We start from the raw sequence: 14,373 nt of genomic DNA on the forward strand, positions 1-14,373 counted from the left end.
GTTTCAAAACAGAAGAAAGTTTTAGTCTACCAAATTCACCCCAGCAAAGAAAATCCAGAAGCATAAGACGACCACCTTTACAAATGCAGTCCAATGTTGTCGGGTCACCTCTTCCAAGTCCACAACCCTTAAGAAAAAGGGATTCTGCATTCTATCGGTCAACTTCATTAGAAACAAGATCACGTTCTCCATCTCCATCAACAACAACACCATCACAGACACCTCAAACAGAATACTATGGAACAGCTAATCTAACAGATAGATCACGTAGTCCTAGTCCCGTTTCAACTCCACCTAAAAAACAAGGGAGAAAACTCCCTTCTGTTCCATTTCAACCAGCTTTAAAACCATCAACATTGAACCTTTCAACACCTAAGTTGAAGGATAAAAACTTGCCTCGTGTGATGCCTTCCCCTACCATACCCCAACCACCAAGAAGTCCAGGAAATATTAATTTCCCGAGACTTAATCTATCTCCAACACACGCACCAAGAAATTACTCACAGCAAAACCAATCTAGTTATAACCTTTGTGCAGGAAAGTTTGGAAAACCAGAACCATATAGTCCTACAGAAAGGAACAATTTAAACAAGCCTACAGTGTCAGTGCACTCAAGGACGTTACCAAATATAGGTAGAAGTAGTAATAGGGACCAAGAATTATGGATGAGAGAGAAATCAAATATCAGACATGATTCTAGGTCATGTAATCAATCTCCAGATATAAATAGAAATGTTTCAAGTAGTGATAGAACTAGAATTTTAGCTGGAGATTTTAATGAACCTTCTTCAAGCTCAATTAGAGTGAGTGGAGCAAGATCCTCAAAAACTGTGCCTAATGGCTTTAAACCAAAAGGACGAAAAAAGAAACCAGAGAAAATGGAGATGCGGAGTGATAGCAATATACCTCTTAATTTAGATTCGGATGAGGACGAATCAGATTGGTGTTAGTAGAAAGGTAAAATTTGTGAATAGAAAAAACATATTTTGTAATTTTTTTTTGTCACCAGTGCTTTTTTTTGCTATATATCTAAAAATGATTGTTAAACAATCACATCTATTATATTAGAGATAGTTTTCTGCCACAAGGTACTCCTAAATACATGCCACTATGATCTACAATCTCATACAATTCTTTGATTAACTAAGAGAATGTTGTGTTGGATATTTTAGAGTAGTTTCATTATACATTGTTTTCTGATGTCTGATATTATGAATGATTAATAAACTTGTGCGTTAAGTTAAAGGTATAAAGATGTATCAAGAGGATACATGTACCTTTGTTTACACCAGATCAAAGCATGACATATTTATTTAATGTGATAACTGTGAAGATGTTCAGCTATTTTATATATAAACTTAAGTAAAAAAGGTCCAGGAAAATGTTGCTTTGTTACTTATCTATGCCTTATTTGATTAAGAATGTAGAGAGTTTTTTCTTATTTTCTTGGCCTATGATTACCAGATACAGAACAGTGAGTTGACAGGGTGATTTGAAATTTGTTATAGCTCTAATTTTCATAGCTACTGGAGTATACAAATTACTTCTATATGGAGTACTGAAGCTTATGAAATACTTTTGGTTAACCATCAATATAGTGTTTATGTATTACAAATGTCTGGAAAAATCATGCCTTTCGTACAAATATTTTACTTGTAATTAAAAACAATGTATTTAGGCAAAACACTATCAGTATGTGTTGATTAACAACAGGAAAAGGCAGACTTTTACACTTAAAGAATTGTATATAACCATCTACTTAATCATTTCACTGCTAGAACTGGATCCTTGAAACCTATTCTAACCATAAAATGGTTCCCAGTATGTCTGTTGACTGTAGTTATGTAGTACATTATTAATGTTATTAAATTTTACTACTTTGTGGAAAAGTTATGTACTCAATGATTGTATTATTCCTGCTTTGGTTTGTATGTATAGAAATGAATGATGAATGTCCCCTTTGACATTTAATGGATTCTTGTTGTGGAAAAATTGATTGGAATGTAAATTTTTTGTGAAAATGTTGTCATCAAAATCATGATCTAAAATTATTTGAATCAAAGTGAACATTCCTTCTTTGACATTGATAAACATTCCAAGGTAAGAATTGTTCCATTACAAACCAAGGGAAAGTTGTTCCATTACAAATCATTTATAACCCAAAGTTTTTTTTTCTACATCTATTGTAGTTCATAGTTCACATTTACATAGAGTCTGTGATATTTGTTAACGCTCTGTATTATGTACATAATTCATTTCTTGTTTCTCAGTTTATTCATCAACTTTTTGAATGAATGTTTGCATTTCAGTTTTTGGGCTGGTCCCACCATTACTTTAAGCACTATCTGTACCTTGCCAAGTTCATATTTCAACATTTTTAGTAGCAGATAGGAATATATTCTTGCTTCTATTACAATGAAGTTGAATATTTCTTGGTAGTGAGTTCTATACTTGTACAACTTTGTAGATGTCTTTGAAGGGAAATAACTCTGCACAGGTCATATATTGCTGCACATTGATCAATTTTTCTCTGTGTGTGAAATGGTATTGTTTTATTTGTCATTTGTAAATATTTGATTTTATACATTTTGTATGTTATGTACAGTATATTGATATTTTATTGACTTAAAAAGATCCTACAGGTCAGTGTCTGATATCATTCAACAGACTTTTTTTAACTACTGATATATTAGTAGTTTTTCTGTTTCTAAAATGAGTTGAATTTGATCCTTTTTTTTTCAATACTGTGACCAATTGTTGCTTTCAGAAATTATATGAGCTGTTGTAAAATGTTCATTATCTACCAACCATCCAATATCATTTGTATCTGCACTAATTGTTTAGTAGTACATCAGTTTAGTCTGTTTTTTAATGGGAATTTAGAAACTTTTTTACTTGACCATGACCTTCTGTCTACCTATTTTGTCATCACTTGGGGTCTATTTTATTTTATTGTTTTGTAAAACTGTTAACTGTAGAAAAACGTTTCAATCACTAATTTTCACAGGAAAAAATATATATACATAGTCCAATTACATTATTTAAATATATATCTCTAAACATAATTTCCAATCTTGTTTTGAAACTGTAAAACTGTTGAAAGGTCCTCAACTAAGATTTTTTCTTCTATTACTTAACTTGATGTATTTGTAAAAAACACATTACATGTATAGTCAATTATTATATTGTTATGATTGCATTGAAGATTGTTTTAATTTTGTCCACTATTTCTCAGTTTTTCAAATTTTTAAAGCCTGAATACTGAGCTTTAAAGTGACGGAATTCAATATGATTTTATCTTAGCACTTGCAATTTGAAATTGAATACATACATTGCTACTTAAGAGATATCTTACATTCACAATCATTTGTGTCTCGTTGATTTACACACACCCTATTTTTATAAAGACTTACCATAGACAGTTTATGAGGTTATGGATTCATTGGGTAGTGATGTTTTTTTAACTTTGTTAATGCTTTAAATTCTAGATCTGTTATTATTATTTGTTACGTTCTTGCATTTGTTATATTTTATATTTATCTTCCAATATCTCATCTACAAAAGGCCTCACCAATTTAATTTTTTTTTAATTCACAAGAAAATGTTACAACTCCTTCAACATTTGGTTTTTTTTTTCAAAACAATGGAAGGTTAATGAATATCACAGAATAATTTGATACCACAATTTAGATTTAAACCCTTAAGATTTAACCTTTCCATTTTAAGTACTTCTCTATCTAAAAGTCAGGCAAATTATGTATAAGGTGTGGAACGTGAAGGAAAAAAATATGACTTTAAATTAGTTTAAGGTTGTTTTCTAGGTGTATTGAATATATTTGAAACAAAAAAGACATAATTGAGAAAAATTATCTGCCACCCATTGCCCAAATCTTACACAGAAGGCACTTAAGATTTCAACACTTTTTTAAATTTTAATATTAGATGTAGTTATTTTTGTTTTTTTATAGAGAAATAACATGGAAAATGTGATGGGTATTAAGAATTAATAAGTAAAACATTGGATGTACATGTCTTATTTTGAATACATTTTGTAAAATGAAATAATTTCATATATGAAGTCATTAAAATTTATTACAGAAAGAATTAAAGGTTACAAACTTTTGTATGGAGTGACATAAGAACAGAATATTTTGTTTATTGAGAAATGGGAAATACCTAATGATGCATCTTAAATTTTATGTGTTAGAACAAAACTACCATATTTGCATACCAACTGAAAGTTAAATTGGAGTGGCCTTTATGATATATTTAATTTGATATGTATTTTCTATCAGGGATTTATTGTTTCATTGTTAACTTATGTATTATTATTTATTACAAACCACTATTTCAGTTTCTGTTTATTTAGATATATTTCAACAGAGGATGTTAATTATTAATCCTGTCTCAAGATCATTGAAAGCAAGCCTACACAATGGTACTGGGTTCTGCCTTGAGCCAATAGCCCTTTGCCTAGTATTTTTTTTTTTCAACTGGAAAGGAAAATAGTTGTTGTAATTGCTGGTTTAAACTGGTAGCTTAAGTGCAACTTGTTTCTTCCTGATAGTTGTATCCCCTTCACATTTTAGTAAATTAATCATATGATTTGATTTTATTTGATATGACTTATTTGGTTTAAATAGTATTGTACCTGAACAAAATCATTCAACTATTTTTGCAAATTGGTCATCAACTTAATAAATCTGTAGTCAACATCACATGACTTCTGATCCAGTTTTATACACTGTCATAGAAATATTAATACATATATTTTTCAGTGTTTTAACAGAAAACTTTTACAAAAATTGATTCTTTTACAAATTAATTTATTTTTCTTATATACCATTCTTAAAAATAAATAGTGAAACACAAGGTGAATGAAGCAAATTCTGAGTTCAAATTACCTTATGTTTGATTCATTTTCAAAATTATAGACCATCATGCATGGTATCAAAAAAGGATTTGACAGAACATCATTTATTATAGATCAGTCAGGTTCCATTAAATAGTTGCCCTGATTTGTTCTGGGACTACGACAGTATTAATATTTAGACATGGAAACTTGATATTTCTATGATAGTGTATAAAACTTGGTACACGTATGCCGAATTTATTAAGTTTGCTTGTTCTTGATGTAATGTTGATTTATGAATTGGGGTTAACAATAAAACCAAGCACTCCAAAACCATACATTAAAAACCACTTTTTAAATAACTCCCACAAATTGCAGTTACTATTTACATTTCTTTTTATGTAAAAGTAGCTTACTTTTTGCCCACTACATCTGAGAGTTAATGTAAATATATAATCTTTAAGCTCTAAAACATATATGATAGAAATAGATATAATTTGTAGAGAAGAAGTTTTCATACTTGATTCCATTTTAAGGAAGTGCAATAACTCTTGTAAATGCTCATTACACAAGAGAAGCAAAGAGTTGCTAAATCTTACCCAGGAATGTTAGTTGTACATGGTGGATCATATCATAATTTATTTATTTTACTGTGAATGTGAATCTCAATGTTTGTATGAAGAATGACAATTAATTGTTCGATTTTTTTAATTCATTGCTTTTAACACAATAAATTATTTGAATTCATTGGTTTTGTTTATGCTCCCCTTGACGACCAGTTTTAACGGTATATATTTTTCTGTATTGTATCCATGAAAATACATTTTAATATGAACATTCATGTTTTGTTGAAAATAATCAAATGCTTCCTTCTCTCTGTCTGTTTTAAACTGTAAAATGCAGAAGGGAATATTGTTACATATCGTGTCCTAGAATAGCCCAAACAAAGCAGGCCTAATAGTCTCCATGTCACAGGAGCAAGTCTTTAAAATCTCCTCATTTGTTTCTTGAATTTTTCATAATGAAAATCATCTGTTGCTTTGTCAGTGGAGTCTGTCTTCTTACCTTAAATAATATATTTGTACTTAAATGAATCAAACAAAACTTATTTAAATGTATAGTGATTTTATAAAATATTAGTATTGTCTGTAAATATAATTTTGATTAATGATGTAAAATTAAGGCTGTTAAAGAACATGCACTTAATTAGTTTACAGTGAACTTCTATGTACTGACATATATTTCATGACTACAAAAGTGTACCCATCAGTAATTGAAATAGAAATATTATTGACTATTTCAGTAATGGATTATTTCATTGTGCTATCAATAACTTAATCTGTGGTGTCATACTAATAACGTCACCATAGTGGTTAACATTGAATTTTGTTGTAATGGCCCTACCAGGTATTTCTAAAATAAGAGATACAAAACCTTGCATCAGAATTTCTTGGAAAAAAAAGCAAATATGAATACTATGGTTTCACATATTTTCATGGGTAGAGGAAAAAAGACCTATCATTGGGTACATGAACTAGTGGTTCGTGGATCAATGAATTTTTTTAAGACAAAGATTTCGATGTATATCAGTAAAAACTATTACATGTACCAAATTTAATGAAAAATTCAGGCATCATTAATTTGCTTGAATGTAGATGGTAATACTCGGAGTATACCAAATGCCACTTTCATGACATCGTTAGTTGAGAAATGGAAATGGCCGAAAATAAAAAAAAAAATGAAAAAACACTCTCATGATACACTGACATTACATAACTTAGGTAGGCTCAATTATCACTAATTAAGAATTTATTTGTAGTTCAGTAACACAGGGTGAGAAAATGCCAATGGTTTGATATGGTTTTTTGGTCAATGACAAGTGTAGAATGCCAAGATTTACAGTCTTTCTGTTTGAGTTGACTATCATCTGAGGAGATATCTGTTTGTTGAATTCTTGAATTCATGGTTCTACATCACCCACAAAACCATGAAAATAAACACCCAATGAATAATAATGAAACCACAGTATCAACTGCTCTTCTCCGAAGATTCTATATCTTCAATAGTATCTCTTTCGTATTACCTTGTGCATCTAATCGTTTCTCAGCATCCCCTACTCTGAGGGGTTCAGGTTTAGGTTCCTCTGTTTTCCTCAGAATTGGTGCAGTATCTTCTATGTTAACTAAGTAGAGAAAAAACAAAAATATCAGATATTTTTATCAAAGTCAAACCACTGTTTTTACAAAGTACTGCAATATTCATGTGAATAACTGAGTATTATTTACTAGATCTTTCTATATGTTCCTACTGAACAGTACTTTACTAAAGAGGATTCTTACATCTATTATGTTGCATATAATTAGCAGCCATATTGGTGGGTACAAAAGTAGAAACATCATTTTCTTTCTTTTTCAATTTCTCCTGAATCAACTTCTGTTTGGCTTCTTCTGTTGCCTCTATATTTTTTATCTTTGCCCTAAAATTAGTGTTTATAGATAAATATCATTGTTGTACAAACAGAACACATAAAGTTACTCAATACCAAGAAGTTCAAGTAAAACTAAGGCAAACTTTTTGTATAATCTGTTTTATGGGATTTTTTTTTAAAATTGGGTCCAAGGGAGCAAATAAAAATAAAAGTCAAAATCTTGGTGAGTCGATAGAAAAAATAAAAATAAAAGTAATTGTTTTTCATTTTTATTTTATTTTTTGCTATATTCTAAATGTGCAAAAAGTAAAAGCTTTTGATACCCAATTTTAACATACATTTCACTTCTACAATTATTAGGCTGACTGATACTGTTTTCACAAGAAAACAGAGAATACACACAAATTTTAACTTTTGAAAAGAAGATGTATAAAACATTTTCGATGTGTAGATACATTTGTATCCCTTTCCAAGTTTTTGGCTAGATTTCCTAAATGTTTTGAATGTGTATTTCAAGTCATATGTGAACATTTTGACCCTTCTGTCAATATATTTTTGCCTAGGTCATCAGATCTCATGCCACATTTGATCTTATTGTCACTGATCAGTTAGGGTTATCAGTTGGAGAATCACATTTGTATTGTGTCCTAGTTATGACTGGATGTCAGCATCTTATTGATATAATGTGTTTTGATAATGGATTTATTGGTAGGTAAAATGATCTTAAAAAGCTCCAGCTGAGATGTGCAGTGTTGTCCATCAATCTTTGGTTTATGTAATTTGAGTTAAATTTAAAAAGGTCTGTGTTGTTTAAAATAATGACGTGCATTTATTATAATAACGAGTAATCATCAGCTGTCCAAGCCAGATAAAATGGTAATTTAGAGGCAAGATGTTTACCCAGTACAGTATATAAATGTGATTAATTTATCAATAGAGGATAATCTGATCTCTTGGTTGTTAGATAGGAGCGCTTTCTAGATAAGATGATTTTTTGAATTTGCAATTGATATTGAAATAGTTGGTTACATCAGTATCAATTGCGGATGTGTAATGTTGGACGACTCTAGCTTTGAAAGATGTAAATAATTTATGTGCAGAACGTTTTTACTGTGTTACAAGATATGTTGTGATCCAGACACAACTTTTAAACTAATACAGTATATCAGAATTTGCAATATGTGTAATGGTATTCTTGTATCTATTAGCATGTGTCAATCTTCCTTTCCTTTACAGTCCATCTGTAAAAATTTTAATTATTTCATTTTTTCTAATGTTCAGTTGTTGATATTGTGATGATCAAAATAATTAGCAAATAGTTTATGACGCTGATGGTCACATGACTGGTTGGTCACCAAAAAAATTATCTGAAGCCTAGCTGAAGTCCACTGATTTTTTTTGGGTCTACCGCATTGATATATTGCAATTTGACCTGAAGCATCATGGACTGTTTGCTATATTATACTTTTTTTAAGTATAGTTTATTCTGGAGTAATCGTGTGAAAAAGAGGAGAAAAACATGAACAGTTTTTTTTTTTAAATTTTGACATTAATTTTTTATTTGAAAGCGAAATGATCAATATAATTTCTTGCTGCCAATATAACATTAAATGGATCAATCTTTGAGAAATTAAACAAATAAAATTCTTAAAAGCATTTCATCAATAGTCATCATATATTCATTAATATATTGTTTGGTGCATAAAATATTGAGGAATAACTTCATCAGAAGTCATTATATAGTGTCATTTTTAAGATGATTTGTCTTCTTGCATATCTAAAAGATCTTGCAAAACTAATTAATACATTAACTTACTCTATACCAAGGTCAATCTCAGGTATACCCGATAACATCTGATTAGATAACATATCTTCTGTGTTTTTAAGGGATGACTCAATCTTCAGTTGCTCTGGTAAGGAGTATAACGTGTTCCCCTTTTTTTGTGGTCTAAAAAAGGGTTGGTAAAACTAAAAGCTAAAAACTATCACAAGATTTTGCACATTAGAAAAATAAATGTCTGTAAAAAACAAGATATTTCTTGAACAGGCTGGCAATTTTTTCAAGGTCATGATTTTTTTTTCTTGATAAAAAGAAAAAGGCAATAAAACCATAAAATAGCCCTCCATATAAAAACCACTCAAGAAAAATAATACAATTGTGTCAATATTGTATGATGTGGTCAATTGAAAATTTATTAATGTACAGGTCCCATGCCAAACCTAATTTGTTGTAAATTGTTAAATTACATAATCAAAATCACAAGTGTCCTTAATTTACTATTTTATATTAAGGTTATGTATTGGTGCATTTAAAGCACTTCATCATATTTGTTCCTTTTTTCTATTGAAATAAATTGTAGCGACAGTGAATGATTTGGCATTAATGCTATCAAAGCTTTTCAGTAAGTGTAGTTCTATATTGGGTATGCAAGTCTCATCATGTGACCCCGTGATTTCATGAGAATGGGTCCTAGTCTACCATTCAAAAGCAGAGATTTGTCATTTAGAGAGTGTTGAGTTCAGTGTTAAGGGCAAAAATCTTTCTGTGTAACAAATACTGATGAAAATGACAAATGACTATTTCTAAATGATAAATGTAGTAAGGAAAAACATAAACTAGAAGATTTTGTGTTGTTATACAGCGTTTCGAGTACTCAGAAGTAAACAATAAAATACAGATCCGTCTTTGGTTTTCAATACGTTCTACATCAGAAATTTTGTAAGAAAATTGAAACTAGAACAAGACTAACATACTCTTTTCTCTGTAAGAATCAGGAAGTGGTAGAATCATAGTGAAATCAAAGTGCTGATAGCACTGGCGGTTTTTGATTCTTGGGAAAATTGTAGCATAAACAAAATTTCAAAGGTTATATGATCTTAAATGAATTTGTGATCATATATTGCATTTCAAATACTATTAAGTACTGTCCCTCTTTAATACATATGAACTGAAAGTCACTCGATACTACTGATCCAACTTCACAAACATTTACAAATTTTGTTCCAATTCATCTTTTTTCCCAATTTTGAATCTATCAAGAAGTTAATGTGCATTTACATTCATAAGTTATATTAACAGAGTATTTATCTTACATAACAATTATAAAAATTAAACTAATTTGAATTTTCCCACCAATTTACTTGGTTGAAATCGCAGCTCTTCACTTCCTTTTTATAAATGGTAAAATATTAATGATAGGATGGATAATTTGACTTATAAGTGTGTTATAATGAAAATATTTAACACATTTTATCCTTCCCTAAATGTAATTTAATTACTAAATATCTTACAAGCCCAAAAAAGGAGTCCCTCAAATCTTGAGTTGATATGAAGACTAGATCTTCATATTATTTGCATAAATAATAGAATATTATTGAGCTGATAAATCGCAAGAAACATATTGTATTGTTATAAAAGAGGTATTGAATGTTATAAAAGGAATTACATTTGGAGTTTATTTTTCTGTAGTGTTCAGAAATAGTAGGGAAGTTCCAGTGATGGACCAGTGACAAAAGGTATTTTGATCCTGAAGGATCACAAACACCAAAAAACACACAAGTCTTTTTTAAGTGTCAGGTAGAAATTACACGAAATGCATTGCACTTTCATCATCAAAGATAGTTAACAAATTTGACTGATAATTCTAATAAAAGTACAAAATATATTTGATTAAAAGGTCCAATGTGCTTTACTAATATGTTTAACTGGTAAAACATTAATAACTCTTTGATAAAGTGACTGTACAATTTTGATAATTTTTTTTCCCTCTTCTTTAAAAATAAAATCAATACTACAAACTAATAAATCAGATATGGTTAAATGGGTAACTCAGATAGTGCATGTGCATACAGTGCATGACATGGTTGAAAAACAAGAGGCTCTCAGGAGCCTGAATTGCTCACCTAGTTAAAACTTTGTCTTTCAAGGATAATTAATTTAAAAAGGAGATGTCCAACAATTTTGACTCCAGAAGACTTTGGTAGGACTTGTCATAAGGATCATTTCAGCAAATGAAAGTTTCTTTCTATCCTAAAAAAAAAATATATATATAATTCATCTTTCAAGGGCAATAACTCTTACAAGGAGTCGCCTGACAACTTTGATCCCTGAAGACTTTCGAAGGCCTTATAAAAAGTATCATTTCAGCAATTGAAAGAGTTTGGCTAAACCTAACGGTTTTGAGATATATGCGAAAAACTACTGTCTGACCCCATGTTCTATTTTTCGTAATGGGGGCCGTGTTTTTGATGGATCAAAAATCTCCACTTCAGTTTTCTGCAGGATATCACGAGGAACATTCATACCAAATTTGGTTTCAATTGGTCAAGTAGTGTCAGAGGAGAAGATTTTTAAAAGAAATAACATTAAAAATAGCAAAAATTGTTGAAAAAGGGCAATAACTCCAACATGGCTTATCGGATTAAAACCAAAATTTGACCAGAGATAGATCTCATCATGCTGAACACTTTTGCCCAGTCAGAATTTAGCTAAACATAACGATTTTGGAGATATATTAAAAAATCTACTGTCTGACCCCTATGTTCTATTTTTAGTAACGGCGGCCATGTTTTTTGACAAATCAAAAATCCCCATAACAGTTTTATGCAGGATACCCTAAGGAATATTTATATCAAGTTTGGTTCTAATCAGTCAAGTAGTTTCAGAGGAGAAGAGTTTTGTAAAATTGTTAATGACGACGACAGACGACGACTACCGATGCCAAGTGATGGCAATAGCTCAAATGGCCTTAGGCCAATTGAGCTAAGAAAAGGAAATATTTCAGAGAAAATCTTAACTATTTCAAACTAAGATTGCGTCTTGATTTTGGTAATTGTCTTTGAGATGTTGTAACATGTATATATCTTATTTTGTAAGGAAAACCTTACTCACATGGCAACAGTACCATATGTTTCAAGAAAATTGACAAATATTTCAACCAACATATTATAATTCAACCCTTTTTATCCCCCGTGTATTACAACCTGTCCCTTATTTGTATATTTCTATTTTCAAAATCATCTGAGTTTCTGTAATTTTCCTGACTTTTTGTATCGCGCTAGAACTCTAACAAATAGGCTTCTGGAACAGGGTTATGTTGCTACAAGATTGAAGTCATCACTACAGAAGTTTTATGGTCATCATCATGAACTCGTGGATCGTTATGGTGTATCCATCAGCACCATGAAAATTGATTTATTCAACGGGTCATAGTTTTCCTTTCCTTGTTTGTCTACCCCGGACTTGACTTTTTATGAGCAACTAGGCGGGTGTTTCTAGAAAAGCAGAGGACGCTTACCCTACCAGTGCACCTGGTCCATGCTCCTAGTTTTTTGTGGAGTCCGAGTTGCTCATTTACTTTTGTTACTTTGTATGTATGATTTTAGTTACTTTATGTTTTGTTGTGTATGTCTGTTTTCCATGTCTGGTCTTTGTCCCTGGAATACATTCTTTTGATTACCGCTATAACCTTGGTTCCCTTGATTACTCTTTCACATTGTTCAGGATCAACAATTTTGTAAATTGTCAAATCAATATACTAGCACTAATTATCTTTTGGATATCTTAAAAATAACTAGATTGAAATACCAAGATCTTCTGAACTCATAATTTAAAAAAAAATACCTACCAGTCACAATACTAATCTCATGCCTTGGTCCTCATCCTTAATATTATCCTTCCTCTTCCCTAACAGATTCTCAACATACCTCCAAGTATACTACCTGGCTAACAATACTTACCTCATGTCTTGGTCCTGATCCTTATCATACCTACCAGTATACTACTTGGCTAACAATACTCATGTCTTGGTCCTCATCCTTAACATTATCCTTCCTCTACGTTAACTGATCCTCAACATACCTACCAGTATACTACTTGGCTAACAATACTAACCTCATTTCTTGGTCCTGATACTTAATATTACCCTTCCTCTACTCAAACTGATCCTCAACATACCTACCAGTATACTACTTGGCTAACAATACTAACCTCATTTCTTGGTCCTGATCCTTAATATTACCCTTCCTCTTCGCTAGCTGATCCTCAACATACTTCAACCTAAAGTTTCAAGTAAATTATTAAAAATATCTAAGTACAGTTTAACTTTCTTCGAGAGTTGTCATATGAACCAAAAAGAAAATCTAACAACCTTGTCCTTACAGAAAGCAGTAACTATTTTCTTACATAAATCCATACAGAATTACTGGAACTTAAAATAAAAGAGGTTTTGTATTCAGTCAGTTTACAAAGATACATGTATATATATGTGTACCTGTACATTTTTTGTACCTATTAATCTTAAGAAGCACAAAGATAATTGTTAATATTTGCCACCTAGTATACATCAATGTTTGAAGTAACACTAAAGTATACAAAACACTGATATTATGATACCTTCAGATCACCAACACAGAAGGTAAAACAATTACTGTAGATAGTGAAAATGATGCCCTTTAACTGGTTCTCCCTTGTATTCTATGTAGTGTAAGGTAGTAGTCAGCCAAGAACCAGATTATGATGTCCTATTCAAATCAAAACTATAAATGTCACATGCTTTTGAAAATTTTGACTATTCTGTGCATACATGTATGTACATGGTATAACATCTTTATTGACAAAAAGTTTTCACATTTCATGATGGATAGAGGAACACAGTGAAAGCCACTGAACTGTGTTAGTAGGACAAGTTGACCCTTACATGGAAGAAAACTTTTAACAGTGTTAGTAGGACATGTTGGTTACAGCATATCAACCCTTACATGGAAGAAAACTTTTGATGATTTTTTTTTATTTACATTTCAGTATCTTCATCTCTTCTGTTAGTTTCAGCAGCAAAAGCTGTTCCAATAGCTTCTACATCATCCTTGGACAGTTCTCTGAAAATAATCAATTCTTAAATTAATATCAAAGTCTTGTTGAATAAAAGGAAGGTCATGTATTATACTATGTACAAATGTACATGTATAGGAATCTCAATCATTACTACTGGCATGATGCCTTTAATTCATTCACTAACCAACTTGTACTTGATGTTCTGAAGTACATGAGTATAAAAATGTACATACATCAAAACAGATTTCGGAATATTGTCAA

At 30.7% G+C, this 14,373-nt stretch overlaps 2 protein-coding genes across 28 annotated transcripts in view; one reads left to right on the top strand and one right to left on the bottom strand.

The window, feature by feature from the left end:
- The window catches only part of LOC148612394 (voltage-dependent calcium channel type A subunit alpha-1-like), a 136,787-nt gene extending 131,188 nt beyond the window's left edge, over positions 1 to 5,599 (top strand). For all 27 annotated transcript variants that reach the window (XM_088593820.1, XM_088593823.1, XM_088593801.1 and 24 more), the window contains one exon: positions 1 to 5,599. In XM_088593820.1, the coding sequence (XP_088449946.1) occupies positions 1 to 950 (950 nt within the window). In that variant the 3' untranslated portion in view covers positions 951 to 5,599.
- LOC148612395 (splicing factor C9orf78-like) overlaps positions 5,543 to 14,373 on the bottom strand; it is a 22,890-nt gene continuing 14,059 nt past the window's right edge. The window contains exons 4-9 of the mRNA XM_088593827.1: positions 14,076 to 14,156; positions 13,270 to 13,338; positions 9,097 to 9,228; positions 7,192 to 7,328; positions 6,936 to 7,034; positions 5,543 to 5,917 (exon numbers count right to left, since the gene is read on the bottom strand). Coding sequence (XP_088449953.1) covers positions 5,838 to 5,917; positions 6,936 to 7,034; positions 7,192 to 7,328; positions 9,097 to 9,228; positions 13,270 to 13,338; positions 14,076 to 14,156 — 598 coding nt within the window. The 3' untranslated portion in view covers positions 5,543 to 5,837. The remainder of the gene's footprint in view (positions 5,918 to 6,935; positions 7,035 to 7,191; positions 7,329 to 9,096; positions 9,229 to 13,269; positions 13,339 to 14,075; positions 14,157 to 14,373) is intronic.

Source organism: Perna viridis, chromosome 7 (assembly GCF_037379345.1).
Source record: "Perna viridis isolate PV_CMFRI_1.1 ecotype Kerala chromosome 7, ASM3737934v1, whole genome shotgun sequence".
In the NCBI taxonomy this organism is placed as follows: Eukaryota; Metazoa; Mollusca; class Bivalvia; order Mytilida; family Mytilidae; genus Perna; species Perna viridis.